Source organism: Myotis nattereri (assembly GCF_964212035.1).
Source record: "Myotis nattereri genome assembly, chromosome: 3".
In the NCBI taxonomy this organism is placed as follows: domain Eukaryota; kingdom Metazoa; phylum Chordata; class Mammalia; order Chiroptera; family Vespertilionidae; genus Myotis; species Myotis nattereri.
Window position 1 is genome coordinate 201,851,818 of NC_138077.1, and position 21,546 is coordinate 201,873,363.

The 21,546-nt window shown below is 51.1% G+C and overlaps 1 protein-coding gene across 1 annotated transcript; it reads left to right on the forward strand.

Annotated features, from left to right (window-relative positions):
• Window positions 1-3,638: 3,638 nt before the first annotated feature.
• On the forward strand, window positions 3,639-18,976 carry IFNLR1 (interferon lambda receptor 1; the record flags this gene model as incomplete). Its single annotated transcript, XM_081088184.1, has 7 exons — window positions 3,639-3,696; window positions 7,955-8,078; window positions 12,020-12,207; window positions 13,999-14,141; window positions 16,335-16,494; window positions 16,825-16,958; window positions 18,245-18,976. The coding sequence occupies 7 exons, from the start codon at window positions 3,639-3,641 to the stop codon at window positions 18,974-18,976; spliced, it is 1,539 nt and encodes a 512-aa protein (XP_080944310.1).
• Window positions 18,977-21,546: the final 2,570 nt, after the last annotated feature.

A 21,546-nucleotide genomic window follows, 5' to 3' on the forward strand; every position in this document is an offset into this window, starting at 1 on the left:
GACTATCCTGACATTTCTGAATGTTTGCACCCAGGGCCAAACTCGGGGCAACTTTGGGACCCAGTAAGTTCTGTGAAAGTGCATTCTCTCTCCCAAGAACTGCTGGGACCCAAGCGAGAGCCAGCATCTGCGACAGATATTTCTCTCTGCTGCCCGCCTGTCTCGTCCTAGTTCAGGGGCTTGGTCACGGCTCAACTGTGGTCACCCGGCCCGTCGCAGAGGCAGTGTGCAACCCAGAGTCAGGCGCCTGCATAAGCTCCCTGGGTTCTCAGAAGGGCAGTTTCCTCATCTGTAAAGGCCCCTGGCCGGTTTGGCTCAGTGGATAGAGTGTCCGACTGCAGACATCGATATTTCTCTCTGTCTTTCCCTCTCTCTTCCACTCTCTCTAAAAATCCATGGGAAAATATCCTCAGGTGAGGGTTTAAAAAAAAAAAAAAAAGGAAGAAGAGGCAATACCTCTTTGAAGAGTTGTGGAAGGACAGGAAAGAATATATTTAATAGAGGGGAGCTATGATTATTTTTAGAATAAAAGTGACTTTTCTTGTTGGAAAAGCAACACACAAAGAATTGAAAATTTATAAAATGTGTCGCAGAAGACCAGAGAAGAAAACCAAGCAACACTTAGAGAGTTTGGAATTACACTTTTTAATATACACGGGTGGGCTTAGAGAAAAATGAATTCAAATTCTAAGCAGAACTACAAGCAGAACTTTCCTTTTTATTAAAGAGCCAGCCCTATGTGAGCTTAGTGGTTATCTCGCTGGTGGCCTTGAAAACAACACAGTTCTATCCAATTAAAAAATACATCTGGCATGGCATGAGAGTATGGGCGTATCTAGTCTCTGCCCTACAAGGTCAGACAGCTAAGTTTATCTTCCTTATTATTCAAGCAAAGCAAAGTTATTTTTTTCAGAATGAGGGACTGTTTAAAAAAATAGCAGAGTTGGCTTTGCAGAATAAGGGACTATCTGAACAGCAGAGAATTTCAAATAGTAGTTTTAAAAAAATAGGGGTTAGCCTTCTCAAATAAACATACGCAGAAAGAAGAAATTTTAAAGTCCTCATTGCCGAAACCGGTTTGGCTCAGTGGATAGAGCGTCGGCCTGCGGACTGAAAGTTCCCGGGTTCGATCCCGGTCAAGGGCATGTACCTGGGTTGTGGGCACTTCCCCAGTGGGGGATGTGCAGGAGGCAGCTGATCGATGTTTCTCTCTCATCGATGTTTCTAACTCTCTATCTCTCTCTCTTCCTCTCTGTAAAAAATCAATAAAATATATTAAAAAAAATAAAAATAAAAAATAAAGTCCTCATCACTCAGAGATAACAACCACTAACATATTGGTGTATACCCTCTCAAAGCTGTTACTCATGCCTACAGACACACTTTTTTTTTTTTAATCGGCCCATATTTTGGTAGTACTCTAACCAGACAACCAAGGGGTCCGGACTGCCTGTCACTACTTCAGCCAATTAAACAGAGACAGGGTTGAATCATATATGAGTGTTTATTTTAATAATGCCGGCAGTATGGGAGAGCAGCAGGTCATCCGCAAACATCTGCTCTGCCTCTCCCCATAACCCAGCTGCGGCTACTGGGTAGTTGCTGTAGAAGACCGAAGAAACCCAAGCAACACTTAGAGAAATGGAGTTACACAGCTTTATTACGCCGGCGGTCTCAGAGGAGTCGCCTCCAGAGTGAGCAAACCAATATGGTGGAAGCTCTTCTTTTATCCCCTTTTGGTTTCTTTGTCCCCCAAATGTGGATGGGGATTTCCGGACCTTTCAAAGCCCCGTGGGTTGGCAGGGGGGTCTTGAGATCATATCCAAGGGCCTGTCCTGGCGCCAGCACTGATAGGCCCCTCTGGCGGTTCATGGTTTATGGCCTCTGTAAAATGTGAGCATTTAGGTAACAGGTCTTGCAAGACTAGATTGTGGAGGAAAGGGGCAGTGGCTTCATTATAGGTTATCAAGAATGTACATGAGGTTACTGCACAGATTCAGATTGCTAGCCCCCCAAACATCAGGGTTACGTTGGAATTAGCCTTTTAGCCTTCTCATAGTGAAACGGAATTTTTAGACTGGAACCTGGATTCTTTGTCGGCCGGAATCGAAGAATGAATCCACGGACAGAAAGTGGTATAGCAAAGGTGGAGGTTTATTGAAGAACAAGTACTGACTCCCACGTGGGGAGAGGGAAAGGGTCCCACTGAGTGCCTTTTCCCTATGGCTCATAAAGGCTGCAAATCCTGGTGCCTTGATATCCCCTCTGATTGGTCACTATTCCCTTACACTGGTTACTATAGTAACTCCTAGGCTCAAAGGTCCAACCTCATATGGGACATGTGAGGGCCCCCCCTCCCCTTCCTTATTGTTTTCTTATTCCCTCTGGGCTTTCTTCTTCTCCATCTGGATGAAGGGCTTCCTTCTCTTTATTTTGTAAATAGAGACCTTTTGCTGTTCCCAGCTCCCTCAATCTCTGGAAATGTACCTGCTGCAGCTTTTCAGCTTCTCCTATTCTATGGAAATATACCTTTTGCTGCTCTGCAGCCCTGTGCTTCCTCCATGGTCCCCCAAATTTCCAAAATTTATAAAATTTCCTAAACCTGTCCTATTTTACCCCTGAAATTCCTGTTGCAGTAGGACAAAGAATTCGTGGGAAAGTAGGAATTACAGGCATGGGGAAGTAGGCACAGTATAATCATTACAGGTTACAAGTCATGTAGGCTGGGGGGAGGGGTCACAGAGGGTGGGTGCCTCTGGGCGCCGGGGGACCAGATTACAGGCAATAGGGGCTGGGGCCTGTAAAGAGCAGATGCCTCCAGGACTCAACTGTTTCAGCCAAGAGATTGTAAATCTCTCCATAATGATAGACAGTTCTCGGAACTCCCAGCCCTGTTAGAACGTGCTTTCTTTAATCAGAACAAAACAATCATGGTTAACAGGGCATGATTAATATTTATTTCTTATAACTAATAGCTAGTTCCCAATATTATGTTTCTGCCCTTAACAGTTCTTGTTCCTGAGGGAATGCATTGTACACATCCCTGGGTCTGCTCAGCAACCTTTCTAATGACTGTACCGTCTGCGGAGGGACTGGTTCCAGGTTGCCACCCCGACGTGAGGAACACAGCAACGGGACCAACCCTGGGTTCTCAGGAAAGTCGGGAGATTAAAGCAGATAATGTGTTGATGCGCTTGGCTCAGTATCGGCACATAAAACACGCTCAGATCCTGCAAGGGTGTCCGAGGCGAGGCTAGTTGTTACCACCGGCCCTGAACGCTCCTTGGTCCCGTTAAAAATCCCGTCTTGGAATTCCTAACGTTGATGATTAATAATAAACATTTTTCCTCCCCGCATACACCGATTTACGGTCCCCCACCCGCACCGCACCCGCACCCGCACCCCGGGCTCGGGCCAAACAAGCCAGGTGCAGGCGCCGGGGAGCCGGGAGCCCGGAGCCGGCAGCGCGAGTCTCGGTCTCCGGCGGGGCGCCCCCGGGGGAAGCCCCCGCCGCGTCCCGGCCCACAAGGGGCGGTCCCTGGGCTCGGCCTCCCATTGGCTGCCAGGCGCGTCACCTGCCCGCCGGTGAACCAGGAGGCGGGACCTGGCCCCTCCGGGGCGGCCGGAGAAGGGCCGACATGACCCGGGCCGGGCCCTGGGCCCTCCTGCTCCTGTACCTGCTGCCGTCCGCTGAAGGTAGGGGCGCGGGAGGGCGCGGGAGGGTGCGGGAGGGTGCGGGGCCGCGGGGCGTCCTGGGCGAGCGCGTCCACCCTCGGACCCGAGCTCCGAGCAGGGAGGGGCGTGGACCGAGCCTTCCGGCGGCCGCCCGAGCCCGCGGAGCGCTGGTCGCCTTGCCCGCTCATCAGAGCCTTTGACGTTCCTTCCCAGGAGAAAACCACCCGTTTCCGAACGGCCAGGGCGGCTGCAGGGGAGCAGGGGAAGCGACAGCGATAAGCCGCTGCATTTGCTCCTAAAGTGCATGTTCATTTCTCCCCGAGTCCTGCCCTCTGCGCCAATTCCGCGCTGGAGCCTCCTAGCGGGGAAGTCGGACCAGCGCCTGCCCGCCCCGCAGCTCTCTCCAGCGGGGTGTCGGGTGCTCCACCCCGGACTGGGGGACGGGAGCCCCGGTGAGCCGGTGCCCCGAGATGATCTGTCAGGGCGCCTTCTTGCTGAGCCCCATGGAGGGTAAACGAGGTGGCCGGGTACAAAATACCTGGGGATAGCACCAAACCACCAAGTCCCAACCAGTCCAGGGAGGTGGTCCTGAAATTGTCCCCAGAATGTCTTCCTAGAATTAGACTCACAATTTAAGACCTGGACGGGCCCTTGGACATAATCTAATAATTATATTTAGAGACAACTTTCATTGAGCAGGTTCTTTGTGTTGGGCACCACATTATCCTATTTAAGCTGTACAGCCCAGCCATCCCATTACGTAGATATTATTTTCTCCCTTTTCCGTTGTAGAAAATGAGGCTCAGGGCAATTAAGGGAATTGCCCAAGAAGGACGGAGGGCAGAGGTGAGACGCAGAACAGGGAAGACAGGCTGCAGCAATCATGGTCGGCTCTGTCTGTGGGTTGGGTGGTTGACACAGGGCTGTGTACCTACTGAGGTCAGCGCAGGTATGCCCCAGCCCCTGGTGCCTCCAGCAGTGAGTGTCTTTGCAGCTGATGAGGGACAGTGGGAGGGAGGGGAGGAGGGGTCCTCTGTCTCCCAGTTTCACTGTCAAACTCAGTACCTTTCTTGTCTAGACCTAACTGAACTTTCCCCGAGAGAGTTTTATTCATTTTATTAAAAAAAATATATATATATTTTCTAATTATATTTCTTCATTGATTTCAGAGGAAGGGAGAGGGAGAGAAACATCAATGATAAGAGAGAATCATTGATTGGCTGCCTCCTGCACACCCCCTCCTGGGGATCGAGCCCGCAACCTGGGCATGTGCCATTCACCGGAATCAAACCTGGGACCCTTCAGTCCGCAGGCCAACACTCTATCCACTGAGCCAAACCGACTAGGGCTAAAATATATTTTTATTGATTTCAGAGAAGAAGGGAGAGAGATAAAAACATCAATGATGAGAGAGAATCATTGATTGGCTGCCTCCTGCATGCCCCCTACTGTGGATCACGCCTGAAACCCAGGCATGTACCCTAACTAGGAATCAAACCGTGACCTCCTGGTTCATAGGTTGATGCTCAACCACTGAGCCACACCGGCTGGGCTCCCGAGGGATTTTCAATTTATGCAACACAAACTGGTGTGATGAGTCAGGGTGAAGTTCAGCTAGATCAGCGGTTCTCAACCTGTGGGTCGCAACCCCTTTGGGGGTCGAACAACCCTTTCACAGGGGTCGCCTAAGACCGTCAGAAAACACATATATAATTACATATTGTTTTTGTGATTAATCACTATGCTTTAATTATGTTCAATTTGTAACAATGAAATTGGGGGGTTACCACAACATGAGGAACTGTATTAAAGGGTCGCGGCATTAGGAAAGTTGAGAACCACTGAGCTAGATCCAGGTTCAAATCCTGGCTCCCCAACGAACTAGCTGTGTAGCCTCAAGCAAATGATTCACCATCTGTCTCCCAGCCTAGTGCCCCTCCACAAAAGGGAAATGACACCTACCCCATCGGGTGGTTTGTCCTCAGGATTGATTGAGGTTTGTGTATAAAATGCCAAACCTGTGTTTGGCAGCTGTTGAAAGCTCAAAAAAGGGTAGTTGCTCTAGCTGCTATTTCTCCACTGTGGCCAAGCTCAGACGCTGGCCTCCTGCCAGTCGTCTGCTAGAAAATCCAGGAGCTGGGAGCAGTGGCAGCACCAGCATCCCAGTGATCCATTTCCGACTTGAGGACACTGGCACCCATATTGGGGCCTAAAAGGCCAGGGGTAGGGAGCCCAGCTGAGACATCAGTAGAACTGGCCTGACTCTCCCTAATGCCGTTCTGTAACCTGTTCTGTAATCTGAATGGACTTCTGTCCTGGCCCAGGTGGCACTTCAGGGCACAGAATTCTCCATGGGACCAGAGTGCCTGAAGGGCAGGGATGGAGTTGTATTCTTCTTTGAAACCTCTGGCACACAGTCGTCAATAGATATTGTTGGTCAATAATGGCCCATTGATGTTGGAAGAATAAAGCTGAATAGGCCCCATGAGGAGGCTGTGTGGTGAAGAGCTCAGACTTTGGGGTTGGCTAGGCCTCGATTTGAATTCTGACTCTACAGTTCATTAGCTGAGGGGGCCTCAGTTTCCTCATCCATAACGGGATGATCACGATTAGTACCAAATGCCTAGGGGAGTGGGGAGGTTTGAAAGAGGAAAGCAGGCAATGTAGTTAACATAGTGCCTGGCACATAGTTAGGACACAACACACATTAGCTGCTAGCATCACCACTTCTTAGAAATGTCCAGGAAGGCTCCCTGGAGGAAGTGACATTTGAATTGAGTCTTTAAAAGATTAGATGATGGCCATGGCCAGTGTTCTCATTGGTTACAGCGTTGGCCCACACCCCAAAGGATTGCAGGTTTGATTCCTGGTCAAGGGCCCATACCTTTGTTGTAGGTTCCATCCCCAGCCCTGGTTGGGCCATATGTAGGTGGCAACCCATCAGTGTCTCTCTCTCTCTCTCTCTCTCTCTCTCTCTCTCTCTCTCTTTCTTTCTCTCTCTCTCTCTCTCTCTCTCTCTCTCTCTCTCTCTCTCTCTCTGTTTCTCCCTCCTTCCCTTCCACTCTCTCTAAAAATCAATAGAAAAAAACATCCTCAGGTGAGAATTAACAAAAATAGATAAATAAAAGATTAGATGCTGAATACCTGGCAGTCTAAGACACCTGGGTTCAGAGGCATCCCCAAGAATTCAGTGGTTCGAGAAGGTCAAGGAGGAGGATTGGCGCAGCCTAAGAGCCTGTGGGGAAGAGGTCGGCTAGATGGCCAGACCAGGCCAAGCTGGGCAGGGCCCCCTGTACTATGATAAGGACTGTGGACTTTATTCTGCAGGCAAGGGAAGGGCACGGAACTGGGCAGTTGTGTAATCAGGTGCATGTGTCAGAAGAGGGTTATCAATGGAAGGAGGGGAAGTGTCACCGAGACAGTAATGCTTGCTGTTCATGGCTGTTCCCAGAGCGTGCCTGGCATTCCTCAGGGACAGCAAAAAGGCCAGTGTGGCTGGAGAAGAGGAAGCAAGGGGCAGAGGAGTGGGTCAGAGAGTGACATGATCTGACTTTCATCTGAACTTCTGCTGTTGTGTGGAGACAAGGTTGGAAGCAGGGAGACCAGGTAGAAGGTCTTCAGAATAATCCAAGTTATCACAGTACTAGAGGCCCCGGGGCATGAAATTTGTGCATTGATAGGGCCGGCCTGGACCTTCCTTCCCCTGGCTGCCATCTGCTGACCGGGGCCTTCATTCAATCCGCACTGCCCCCTGGTGGTCAGCATACGTCAAAGCAAGCGGTCAAACTCCTGGTTAGTCGAACTCCCAAGGGCATAATTTGCATATTTGCCTTTTATTATATAGGATTTATTCAGATATTTATTGTGCATCTACTATGTGCAGGGACCATTGCAGGCGGGCTCTGGTGACGTGGCTGAGAACCAGACAGAGCCCCTGCTCACTGAGACCCTGGGGCTGTTCCCTCCTGTCGTCCAGGAGACCCAGATGGCCCTGCCCTGTGGTCTGCTGGAACCATCAGGTGTCAGAGTGGGCAGGAGCTTCCGCTGAGGGGCAGGTGGGCTGCTAGGCCTGGGGAGGGCACGAGGCTGCAATACAGCCATTCTGGTGTGACTGTCACAGGGATCCTGGTCCCCAGCCTCCACCACGTCCCCCGCGCTTCAGCCACCCAGAGGCTCCTGGTTCCTCAAACTGCCTGCCATGCCACTCTTCAGCTCTGAAGACTCCCAAGTCAAGATGAGCCAGGAGCTCCAGGCTTCATGGCCTCTTCCTCCCCAACAGGGAGGCCCCCTCTGGCCCCGCCCCAGAACGTGACGCTGCTCTCCCGGAACTTCGGTGTGTACCTCACTTGGCTCCCAGGGCCCGGCAACCCCCAGAACGTGACCTATCGTGTGGCCTATCAGAGGTAACGGGGAGCCTCCAGGCTGTGGCTGGGAGGCTGAGGAGGTGGCAGGGGTGGGAGGGGCCTCTTGGGAAAGCTGCTTTCCGCGTGGGCAGCATTTGCCAGCTCTCTGGGTCCCTGGGGAGATGGCACGTGGCAGGTGCTTGGAGAGGGCACTTGATAAAGGTCTGGAGGTGGGAATGGTGCTGAGTGGAGAGCAGTGCACAGGTGATAGGCCTGCCAGGGGTGAGGGTGGGTCTTTGAGAAAAGTCGGAGCAGGGCTTGGGTGGAGCGATGAGGGCCAGCGATGGAATTGGTGGGGGCCTGGATTCAGGGCTTGGGGCTGTTCGGGCAGGTGAGGCAGGGCAAGTGGGTCTCCTGCAGAGCCCGTGCTGGGCATCAGTAGATGATCACCCTTTTCCCCACGGAACCTGCACAGAGCCTCCTCGCCAGCGTCCTTCCCAACCTGGCAGGCCAGGCAGCCACTACCCACCCAGAGGTACCTGAAAATGCCAACGGCTTCACCATCTCTGCACACAGACGGGAATCATGGCAGGGCCTCTAGTGGGAGAGTAAGCTGATAAAAGCACATGCTCAGGAGGATGGATCTAGAATTGGTGAGAAGGAGGAGGACCCTGGAAGGGGAGCAAGCTGCTCTGGACTCAGGACCCCTTCCGCCTGCCGGGCTGAGCCTCGCATGAGTATTTCGCTTCTTCCTCCCAGTATCACCAGGCAGGCGCTGCACTCCCCATTGTAGAGGTGAGGAAGCTGGCAATGGAGCCAGAAGAAAATGCCAATCCTGTCTGACCCCAGAGTTTGTGCTCTTCCTATTCCGTCACCATCCCTCTACCCATAGCACCCAGATGGGAGTGACGGGGGCCTGGCTTGGAGGACAGGCTGCAAGAGAGCTTTCAAAAGAAGGAACTGTGTCGGGAGGCAGAGAGCACCTCACATGTACCGTGTGTGTGCTGTTAGGTCCGCCCTGAGGCAATGCATTAACCGTATTTAATCTCGCAAGGTCCTTTGAGGAAGGAGGCAGTGAGGAGACAGGCACCACGCGTGCCTTTTGCTCAGGGTCGCACGGCTGGAAACCGTGGGGCGGGATAAATGGATTAAAGAGCTCCAAGGCCACCCTCTGGACCTTTACAATAGTGTCCTTCTCGTTACACTGTTTAAACACCTGCGAGAATTGCAAAATGGTACTATTCTAATGGTACTATTTCTTATTTTGTAGTGGGAATTATTTTATAAAGAGATGCTTTCTTTATAGTATTGGATCTTCAGAGGTACTTTTCAAATGGGCAAGACAGGATCCATGCTTGATTCTTTTTTCGCCTTTTATTTTCCAGTTTTCAAGATAATGATTTGGTTCTCTGTCACCTCCCAAATGGTGATTGATCCATTTATCTTTTTATTATTATGATGAACTCAAATATTTGAAGGTGTCCGATGGTTTCAATCTGTTGCAACTTATTCTCCTCAGTGAAGCTTGAATTGTCCTATCTTTGGCCAGCGAACGGCTCTTCAGGTTGGCTCCTGAGTCCTTTGAACTTGACCCAGTTGACTTTGACATCTTTTATTGTTATGACAAGATGTTCCAGGCTCGTTTGCACAATTCCTAACCTAAAGCGTGAAATCAGTTATAATCAAGCCCTCTTTATCAAAAGATTTTCAGCCCCACTCTTGGTATTCTCTCCAGAATGTGCTTTCTCGCTTCCTGCAACCTGCATGCGCTGAGAATTTTTCAGATCTTCAATTTTTAACAGTTTCTTCTATTTATTGCTCTTCTCTCTCCTCATTTTACTCTAAGCAGAAAGGAGAAACCAGATTACATCTCTAACACTTTACATTGAAATCTCCTCAGCTAAATACCCAAGTTCATCACTTTTAACCTCTACTTTCCGAAAAACACTAGAACGAGATTCAACCATGCTCTTTGCCTCTCTTTTTTTTTTTTTTCCTACATGGGGATTTATACAGGCTTTTTTTTTTTTTTTAAATATATTTTATTGATTTTTTACAGAGAGGAAGGGAGAGAGATAGAGAGTTAGAAACATTGATGAGAGAGAAACATCGATCAGCTGCCTCCTGCACATCTTCTACTGGGGATGTGCCCGCAACCCAGGTACATGCCCTTGACCGGAATCGAACCTGGGACCTCTCAGTCCACAGACCGACGCTCTATCCACTGAGCCAAACCGGTTTCGGCTCTACAGGCTTTTGATCCAAACTAGTTATTTATAAAAAGACATGTAAGGGACAGTGGGGAAATCTGAACCCAGACTGAATACTGACATTATGGAATTTTTAGTAATTTTCATAGGTGGATGACAGTTCTGTGGTTTTGCAATTCTTTGCCTCTTTATACCAAGGATCACCTTCCCTTCAGTTTCCAGTAAGACGTTCCTCCTTCCCACCTGGGATCTCCCCAGAATCACCTGGAACACCCACATTCCTACCAACAGTCTTTTCAAGGCAGTCTCGACTTTTTCCAACGTGCACCTCAAAACTCTTCCAGCCTCTACCCATGACCCAGTAGCAAAACCACTTCCACATTTTTCAATATTTATTACATTAGCACCCCACTATGGTACCGAAATCTGAGTGCGTTTAACTTAGTTTGCTGGGGCTGCCATAACAAAGTATCATAAACTGGGGTGGGGGCAAGGCTTACACAACGGGAATTCGTGTCTTACAGTTCCGGAGGCTGGCAGTCCAAGATCAAGATGCTGGTGTGTCTGCTTTCTCCTGAGGCCTCTCTCCTCGGCTTGCAGATGGCCACCTCCCCACCTGGCCTTTTCCCTGAGGTTCCTCCCTCTTCTTTTAAGAATACCAGTCTTCCTGATTTAGGACCCCAACCTTATGACCCAATTTAACATTAATACCATCTTTAAAGGGCCTGTTTCCAAATACAGTAGCCTCACCTTATTCATGGTTTTGCTTTCTGGTGGTTTCAGTTACCCGAAGTCAACCAAGGTTCAAAAATATTTAATGGAAAATTCCAAAAATAAGCAATTCCTAAGTGTTCAATGGCACGCCATTCTGAGGAGCGTGATGAAATCTGGCACCATCCCGCTCCATTCCGGGACATGAATCACCCCCTGATCCAGCATATCCATGCTGTCTACGCTACCCACCTGTTAATCACTTCGTGACTGTCACAATTATCAGCTTGGTTATCAGAGCTGGAGAGACCATGTTCACATAACTTTTATTATCATGTATTGTTAGAGTTGTCTTACTTTATTACTAGTTATTGTTACTCTCTTACTGTTCCTAATTTGTAAGTTAAACTTTATCAAAGATATGTATGTATAGGAAAAAAGACATATATAGGGTTTGATACTATCAGCAATTTCAGGCATCTACTGGGGGTCTTGGAACATATCCCCCCTCAGATAAGGGGGGACTACTATACAGGTTGGGGGTTAGGGCTTCAACAGTGTGGCTTAAGCAGTTTGTTCAGTTTGTTCTATACATGTTCATTAGACCAACTTCCATAATTATTTTGTTCAGGGCCTTGTCTGTCATGCCTTGCTCGTTCCCCAGGAAGAATGCCCAGACCTCAGGTCCCTTCTGCGGACCTCAGCATTCTCAGGGGGTTGGAGTCGTGGGCCTGCGTGTCCCCCTCTGACATCCACACAGCAGATGGTCAGTCCATACGTGCCTGCACGAATAAACCTGTGTGTGGAATAGCAATAGCAATAGCAGCCACCATGACACACGACGGGAGAAGCCTGGGCTCAGGGCTGTTACCTACAGAGGGTCCCAAAGCTGGTGAGGGCCGGAGCCACAGTTCCCACCCATGTGTGTCTCTCCAGAGCCTGACCTGGAGAGATGGACGGACGGAGGACAGATGGGTGGATGCACGGGTGAAAGATGAGTCATCACTTGTTCTGTAAGTCCCCGGGTCCCAGGAAGTTGAGTCCATGGCCCAATGCTCCTCTGTCTGTTTCCTCCCTCAGCTTTCTAGCAGCCCCTGAACGGTGGCGAAAAGTGGGAAAGTGCGCAAGAACCAAGGAGCTGACGTGTTCTCTGATGTGCCTGGAGAAGCAGGACCTGTTCAACAAGTTCAAGGGCCGTGTGCGGGCGGTCTCTCCCAACGCCAGGTCCCCCTGGGTGGAGTCCAAGTACCTGGACTACCTTTTTGAGGGTAGGTCTGTGGGTAAGGGACTGAGTGGAAGGTTCTCTGTCCAAGAACTTGGCTCAGTGGCACTGCTGTGCAACCGTCTGTCTCCCACTTCCCCTGTCGGGCAGCGCCCTGGCCACGGCCCGGGTCCAAGCAGCCTGATTTCATGGCAGGGAGTTAGGGGAGTACCACAACGCCACAGTTCAGCCGGTACCTCCTACTATGATATTTATGATCTTCTATGGAGCACAGCCTTGATCATGAACCATACAGGCATTTATTATACTAGAAGGAAGCAAGCGGGGATGGAGAGAGGGAGGACAAGAAGGAAAGGCGGATGGGTGGATCAGTGGTTAGCACAGAAGCAAGGCTGGCTGCGTAGGGAGGGCTGGAAGGAAGGGGAGGGGGAGGAGAAGTGAACAAACAAATGGAGGAAGGAAAATCAAGAAGGAAAGATATCTGGGAAGGAAAGAAGGATGGATGGGTGAGTGGAAGAGTAGGCTGATTGGCTAGAAAGGATGGATGGGAAGGAAGGAATGTTGGCTGGGAAGGAAAGATGGGGAGGCAGGAACAGGGGCTGTTCTGCTAGAACAGTGGTTCTCAACCTTGGCTGCACATTAGAATCACCTGGGAATCTTTTTAAAATCCTGATTTCTGGGCCTCATCCTCCGGAAATTCTGTTTCTTTGTTACTAATGTTGTGGCCTCACCCCATAACAAAGAAACAGAATTTCCAGAGGATGAGGCCCAGAAATCAGGATTTTAAAAAGATTCCCAGGTGATTCTAATGTGCAGCCAAGGTTGAGAACCACTGTGCTAGCAGAACGACGGATGAACCACTGAATGGTGGTTCATGGACAAGAAGGAAATGGAGGGAACGATTCAGAGAGGAGATGACCTTTTTTTTTTTTTTTAGTTACTTTTTTGCTTCCTCCTCCCTGAAGCACTCCTGATTTTCCTTCAGCACACCCTAAGCCCGAATGGCCCTTCCTGCCTTGTTCTGCCCTCCACTGTGGCCCTGGTCACTTTCTCTCTTCAGTTTTGGTAGTTTTCATATTTCATTTCCCCCTCATTTCTTTCAGTTCCTGCAGGGCAGGATCCATGGAGGCCTCACCTCCCTATTATCCTCAGCTCCTTGCCCAGAGCATAGTACATAGTCACTATACCCTAGACCAGTGATGGCGAACCTTTTGAGTTCGGCGTGCCAGCATTTTGAAAAACCCTAACTTAACTCTGGTGCCGTGTCACATATAGAAATTTTTTGATATTTGCAACCATAGTAAAACAAAGACTTATATTTTTGATATTTATTTTATATATTTAAATGCCATTTAACAAAGAAAAATCAACCAAAAAAGTGAGTTCACGTGTCACCTCTGACACGCGTGTCATAGGTTCGCCATCACTGCCCTAGACTCTGACCTGCAGCACTGTGAGATAATGGATGTGGGTTGTTTTAAGCCACTAAGTGTGTGGTGCTGTGTTAGAGCAGCCATAGAAAACTGATACGTAAGGGCCAGATTCTGGCAGGCCAGTGGTATGTGAGGGTACAAGGGACAACATGAATAAAGGCAGGTTAACTGTGAGCTTGGCCTGGTCATTTCACCTCTCTAAGCCTCAGTTTCCCCTTCTTTAAAATGGGACTAGTGATATCCCCTCCAGGGCTTAAATAAAATGGCCGGGAGGCTCCTGATTCCCGGTTCCCCTTTCCAGGTCAGCTCTCTGGGCTGGGCGAGGAGCAGGCTCACCTGGAGGCAGGGCAATGGGCGCACCGTGGCCCCAGAGGGTCCTGACAAGTCCTGTTCTGTTTCTGCAGTGGAGCCGGCCCCACCCGTCCTGGCAGTCACTCAGACAGAGGAGGTCCTGAAGGTCAATGCTACCTACCAGCTGCCCCCCTGCATGCCTCTGTCAGATCTGAAGTATGAGGTGGATTTCTGGAAGGAGGGGACTGGGAACAAGGTGGGTGCCCCTTTCCTGCCCCCCTACTTGTGCCCCCTTCCTCCACAGCCTTACCAAACCTCGGTGCTCCTCACCTTCCCAGCCTCCTACCTGCACGCCTCCTCCAGGAAGCCTTCCCACATACCCTTCACTCTTGGCATATCCCTGCCCTTCTCCACCTAAGAGGCCAAGTACAGGGCATCCTGTCCCTGTGCCTTATAGGTGCTCACAGCACAGACATTTTCTAACTAATATATTTTTTTAATTATGAAACCTATTGGGGTTTGTTTTTGGTTTTTTTACAATAAAATCTGATTGAACTATGGTGAGCTACAGGAGGCCTGCTTGCCCAGTCACTGGATTCATTATAGAAAAGTCAGAAAATACACATGAGCTCTACAGGGAAAACCGAAAGTATCAGAGATGGCCACAAATAAGTCTTTGGTATCTATCCAGTTTCAGACTTGTTTTCTGTGGGTGCACGTGTGTCTGTCTGTCGGTATTTATTTATGGCAGGGTTGGCAAACTTTTTTTGTAACGGGCCAGATGTAAACATTTGTGGCTTTGCAGACCCTGTAGCCCAGCGGTCGTCAACTTTTCGGACCTCACGGACCACCAGTTGGCGACCGCTGCTCTAGTCTGTCACCGCTACTTGGCTCTGCATCTGTAACACAAAAGGAACCAGAGACAATATGTAAATGCACAGGCTTAGGTGGTTTCCAGGGTCACTTTTTAAAAAGCTGGCAGCCAGGTCTGCCCACAGGCTGTATAGCTGACTGACCCCATCCTTCCTCAGTTTGTCTTTCACTGAACCAGCAGCCACACTCCTGGCCTCCTGCATCCTCTGGTTCCCGGGATGTACACCACTTGATGTGGTCCATGCCTTCAAGAACCTTACAAATACCCTGGACCAGTGGCCGGCAAACCGCGGCTCGCGAGCCACATGCGGCTCTTTGGCCCCTTGAGTGTGGCTCTTCCACAAAATACCACGTGTGGGCGCCCACGCACAGTGTGATTGAAACTTCGTGGCCCATGCACAGAAGTCGGTTTTCGGAAAGGAGACAGACGAAACAAGTATACAAGACGAGTGTGAATGGGAGAGTTGGGAGGGGTCGACCTCAGCGAACGTACCTCAATCAGATTGAGGACGTTTTTAGCAAAGGCCAGCTTAGGAGGACCCTCACTAAGTTAATAACAATGTACCTACCTATATAGTTTCAGTTTAAAAATTTGGCTCTCAACAGAAATTTCAATCGTTGTACTGTTGATATTTGGCTCTGTTGACTAATGAGTTTGCCGACCACTGCCCTAGGCCGGTACTCTCCAATAGAAATGTAATGCAGCCCTGGCCGGTGTGGCTCAGGTGGTTGGGCATCATCCCGTGCACCAAAAGGTCGCCAGTTCAATTCCTGTCGGGCCACATGTCTGGATTATGGGCTCTATCACTGGTAGAGGGTGAGCAGGAGGCAGCCCATAGATGTTCCACTCTCGCATTGATGTTTCTCTCCCTCTTCCCTATCTCAAAAATCAAAAAAAAAAAATTTTTTTAAAGAAATGTAATGCAAGCCTAATGTGTAATTTTAAATGTTCCTTGTTAAATTAAATAAAAAGAAACAGGTGAATTTAATTTTCATTATATACTTTAATTCATCCAATAGAATGTTATCGTTTCAACATGTAATTAATATAAAAGTTATTGAGATATTTGACATTCTTCTTCCTTTAGTCTTGGAAAGCTGATGTGTATTTTATGCTCAGAGTCCATCCCAGTTTGGACTGGTCACACTTCAGGTGCTCAGGAGCCACATATGGCCAGTGGCTACTGCATTGGATGGGCACTCAAGAGTTTTCTGTGTCTATGATGGCAGAATGATGCCCCCTAAATAAGTTGGGGTGCCCTTGGGGCAGGAAGTCTGAGGGATATGCCCCTCAAAGTGAAGGCCAGCAGTCCCTGGGCAGGGGGCTGGGGGTCGGGGGCAGGGAGTGATCCTGAATGGCAGGGGTGCTTTTGAACCCAGACCATCTCTACCTCAAGACCATCTCTAACTCAGCAGAAAATAAGCCAGATAGTTCTGGGAAGTGCTTCTTGAACACTTGAACTTGATTGCAGGAAAAGAAGTTGCAAGATCCCAGCTGCCAACCCCACCCAATCCTGGCTGTGCAGAGCCAGTTCCCACAACAGGTCTGCTCACCTCTGCTTCTTTCTCCAAACAGACCCGATTTCCAGCCACTCCCCATGGCCAGCCAGTCCAGATCCCCCTCCAGGTGGATGCCAGTGGATACCACTGCCTCAGCGCCAGAACCATCTACACCTGCGGGGACCCTAAATACAGCGAGTTCTCCAAGCCCACCTGCTTCTCCCTGGGGACCCTAGGTGGGTGCAACGTGGTACAGCCTCGAGGACTTTCCCTGAGCGTCCGGATCTTCATAATGTGGTGGTTAGGGTGCATGTGTCAGACAGGCTCACCTCGATTAAAACCCCGGCCCTACCACACTCACTGTGTGTCTTTGGGCAGCTTCCCTAACCTCTCTGAATCTTGGTTTCCACAATCAGGAGCATGACTTTATTCTTATGAGAACTGAGACTAGGATGAGGTATGAAAAAGTAAATAAATAGGATTGTGTGTGTGTGTGAAGCCCCCAGGACGGATGCAGTCGGTAAACCGGAGCCGTTGTTGCTTCTTCATCCCGATTATTTTCCTAGGAGTCCACTGGGCATTCCTGGTGCTGCTACCACTTCTGCTGCCGCTGCTGTTGGTTATTGCCACGGGCTGTGTGATCTGGAGGAGCTTCAGAGGGAACCCCTGGTTTCAGCGGGCAAAGATGCCACAGGCTCTGGTACGGCGAATCTGGGCATGTGCGCCTGAGGGGGGAGGGTTGTTGAAGAGCAAGGGAGTGGGGCTAGACTTAGCGGTAGTTCAGACGGATGAGCAAGGTGGCCCAGACTGCAGAACATCCTTCCTTTGTATCTAAATTTCCACTATTAGTAATTCATTCCTTTGGCGCCAAATTCAAATACCTGGGAGGGAGGAGTGTCTACAGTCCCTGTGAGTTAAGTAATTGCATCTCTGCTCAGGATTTGTCAGGTGCCGAGAGCAGAACCCCCAGCCTTGGGACTCAGGAGAGATGCCCAAAAGGGGCGGGGGGGGGGGGGCGCGGGTAGGAAAAGGTGCCAAAAGGGGAAGACTTAGAAGGGTCCCAACACCTAGTTCACAGTCTACCCCAGGTGAGTCTGGCCCAGGCCGACCCTGGAGTCCCCTCACTGTCTGCTGGCTCACTCCCTTCGCATGTGGAGGCCACGCAGGCAGGGGAAGCCTGGAGAGGTCAGGTGGGTCGGACTCATGCGGGAAGCTGGGCCATAGGTGAGGCTCAGTGGGCACTGGGCTGGTGGGATGAATTCTGAGTGTCCCTACCACGTGGGAGAGACTATTTTTTTAATCCTCACCTGAGGAGTAAGGATATTTTCCCTTTGATTTTTAGAGAGAGTGGAAGGGAGGGAGTAGGGAGAGAGAGAGAGAGAGAGAGAGAGAGAGAGAGAGAGAGAAAGAAAGACAGGAACATCGATGTGAGAGAGACACATCAATTGGTTGCCTCCCACATGTGCCCTGACTAGGGGTGGGGATCAAACCTGCAACCCAGGTAGGTGCCCTCACCAGGAATCACACCTGCGACTCTCCGGTGTGCAAGCCAATGCTCTAACCACTGAGCTATGCCAGCCAGAGCAGGGAGGGAGTATTTCTAAAGTTCCTTTCAGCAGCTAGCACCTGCATCCTGGGGGCTGTCTCTTGCCTCTGGTGTCTACCCAGCCCATGCACGTGGCAGGCTGCAAGTGCCAGGGAGGTGGCACTGCCTCCACCCCTCCCACCCTCACCTCATGGCACTGTACTGGCTGCCTGAGTCCCAGCAGGGTTATGCTGTAGCTGCCTTAGATGTCACCTGCCTGGTAACACCCATCGTTATCCCACCCCTGTCTCATATGCCCACTCCCTGTTGGCCTTTCCTGGGATCTCTTCCCAGAGAAACGATGTCCATGGGCATCCTTGTCTCAGGGTCCATCCCGGTTAGAGCAGTCATGCTTCGGGAAAGCCTGACCTTCTGCTCTTGTCTCCCCTCCCACAAATCAGGACTTTTCTGGACACAGATACCCCATGGCAACCTTTCAGCCCAGTGGCCCAGAGTCCCTGGAGGACTTGACCCTCTGTCCCCAAAAGGAACTGACCAGAAGGGTCAGACTGACCCCTAGAGTCAGGGCCCCAGCCACCATTCAGGCCGGATCAGAGGACGACGACGAGGAGTACGACGCAGACGACAGTGTCACCGTCCAGCCCTACATTGTGCCCCGCGGTTTCCTGGAGCAGGAGCACCAGACCCCGGGGCACTCGGAGGCAGGGGTCCAGGTCGAAGGCTGTCCTGCTTGCAATTCTTCAGACGGAAGCTGGGCCAGCACTGGCGGCTCCTCCCTCCTGGAGGAGGCTGGGTCCTCTGGCTATTTGGCCAAGAAGGGGCCAGGCCGAGGGCTGGGTAGGAGCTGGTGTCCGGAGCCTCTCCCAGGCCCCGAATTCTCCAAGGACTTGGGTTCCCTGGAAGAGCTCCAGAAAAACAGCATCTCCTGGGCCAGCTGGGGCTCCTCCTCCCCGAGTCCGGATCTGGTCCCCGGGGAGCCTCCAGTTTCTCTTCGGACACTGACCGTCGCCTTGGACAGCAATGCCGAGGAGGAGGAGGAGGAGGAGGAGGAGGAGGAAGAGGATGGAGAGGAATCAGAAATTGAGGACAGTGGTGCTGGGAGCTGGGGGGCCGACAGCCTCCAGAGGACTGGAGCCAGGAGTAGGACGCTGGGGCATTACATGGCCAGGTGAGCTGTCCCCCAGCTTCCTGCCGAATCCGGTGCTGCTGAGCTTCCCAGGGGCCCAAGGCGCCACAGAGACTTGAGGCCTGGGAGCATGGTCCTGGGGCAGCCATTGTTCTTACAGCGCTTCTAGAACCCCAGCTAGAGGCTGTCAGTCGGCCTGAGTAGTAAGAAGCCACCCCATCCTGTGGCCCACCTGCCCTGGGCTGAGCCACAAGAGGACTGGAGAAAAGGATGGGCTCAGGTCAGGCCACCCCGCTGTCCCTGGACAACACGAAACAGGTGAGACCAGGTCAGGGGGCATCAAGGGCTGACACCACCAGGCCATCTGGGCTCGGGAGAGGACATTCGGAGGCTCAGCTGTGTCAGAGCCTCCTGCCTTCCTCTGGCGCCTTCCTCCCTGAGGCTTGGCCTCCTGACTCATGAGTCCCCCCTGGGGCGGGCCCCCAAGAGGAAAAGTCCAGTTGGCAGAGGGTGTTGGAGGGGAAGGGAAAGGGTGGCCGTCATTCACATCCCAGGCTCCAGCCGTGGAGAATGCTCTAGGCTTACCGTCAGGCAGACCAGGGTCCAAATCCCGGTTCTGCCACTTCCTGGTTGTGTGACCTTGATTGAGTAAGCCGCTCTCCTTCTCCTGGATTCCTCATCGACGACTCCCACCTGGGGTGTGGGGGTCCTGAGAGCGAGGTGTGCAACGCGGTGGCGCTCTCTCTTCTTGGTGGCTGGGGGACTCTCCATCTGCCCAGGCTCTGAGACCTCTGGGCACCTCCCACCTGTGACCCTTGGACTCAGAGCACCTGGGAGCATTCACCTCTTAGCTTGTCAAACCTCTCATCTACCTCATGTCTCCCACCTTCACTGTCTCCACCGCCAGGTCAGGGAATGGAGTTCTCGGAAGCCAGAAGCCAGCCAAGGGGGACCTCCCTCTGCCCAGTAAAAAGCCAAGTGGTCCATCCTCCAGGGGGTCTGATTTGTTAGGGTGGGGCAGCAACCTGGCAGGGAGTTGGCCTCGTGGGCTGTGATCCCTGTTGCGGACAGCACTTTGGTGACCATTGTGGTTATAACAAGTCCCATTTTTCTTCTAGTTACGGAGAACCTTCTGGAAACAGGTTGTTACTGGGGGTAGTGATGGGTGTTCACTTTGTTAACCGACACCCAGCAGTATATGGATGAGCATGGCTGAGTATTCACCCAGAGGGAACAAGACTTTGTTAGAAGAAGCTGAAATGTTGACTTACTGTGTTTGTCCCCAAGGGTGAGATCTTTGGTGTCTGGCCAGCTGGTCCAACCCCTGTTATCTTGGCCGTGTCGCAAAGTGCTGAGGTCACAGCCAGGATTTCCAAGGGGCACGAAGCTGGCAGGAGGCCTTCGCTGCTGGGACTCACCCACATACACACACGCATGTACACATGTGTGCATTTCTGTGGGGTGGAAGCTTGTCACCGTGCTGAGCACGGAGCGGGGAGAATAAACTGAAGCCCTGTTGCTGGGCGAGGCTGGACTCAGGGCCAGTTCCCAGGCAAATGCCCAGACTCAGGCTGACGCTCTTTCTGATTCACTGATCCGATCCCCGGCTTCCCCTAATCTGCTGTGTGTTCCTTCCAGCGTGTTCTTTATTAGCGCTCTGTCATTCTTTATTTCCGACTGGTCTTTTTCCGTCGTTACCATATCTTTTCTCGTGCTGTTGAGCATCTTTGCCATCATTATTCTAAACTCTGTATCTGATACATTTCCTATCTCCATTGCGTTTCGCTCTTCTGGAGAATGCTCTTGTTCTTTCATTTGGGGGTTGATTTTTTGTCTCCCCATTTTGGCTGCCTGTTTGGGTTTGCGTCTGTGTATTAGGTGGATCTGCTATGACTCCCAATGTCTAGTGCAGGACAACGTCAGACGCTGTTTGTGACTGGCCCTGAATCCCGTGTGGAGCTATCAGCAATCCACAGCCTGTGGCTCCCTCTGCTGGGGCTGGGTGCCTTTGGAAAGGACTGAGATGTGCACCAAGGTCTGCTTTTCCTAGCCCCTGGCCCGAAGAAGATCAGGCAAAGACTCAAAGCCTCCGACATCCTCCTCTGTCTGCAGTCTGATTGCTATTCTCAGGGTCTAAGAGGGTGCCTGCATTTCCAGTCGCCTTTCACAGCCAGGTGTTATATGGGCACCTTTCTCAGTTCAAGTGCTCTGGGCTGGGGAGCCCAGCTTGGGGCTTAGACCCCAGCGCTCTCAGTGGGAGCCCCCCACAGGTGAGACATCCCCCCGGAACTTCAGCTGCTGTCTGTGGGCGCCCGGCCAGCCCTCTCGCTTCTCCGCCCCTCCTGTCACTCTCTATGCGGTCTCCACTTTCTGTCCTTGGTTTTTCTGTAGTTTAGTTATATTTCCAGTTTGGCCCACTTACTCCGCCACCGTTTTTAATCTCCGATCAATTCTGATGTTCTTCCAACCCAGTGGAGCCGCTTCATGAAGGAAAACTTCATGAAGTGTTTTGTGTGTTTTTTTTAAAAAAAAAACCTAAGAGCTACGATCACTCTGGTGTAGGAATTACTTTATCTCCATTATTAAACCTTGGTTTTTAAGCTTTTTTTTTCTCTC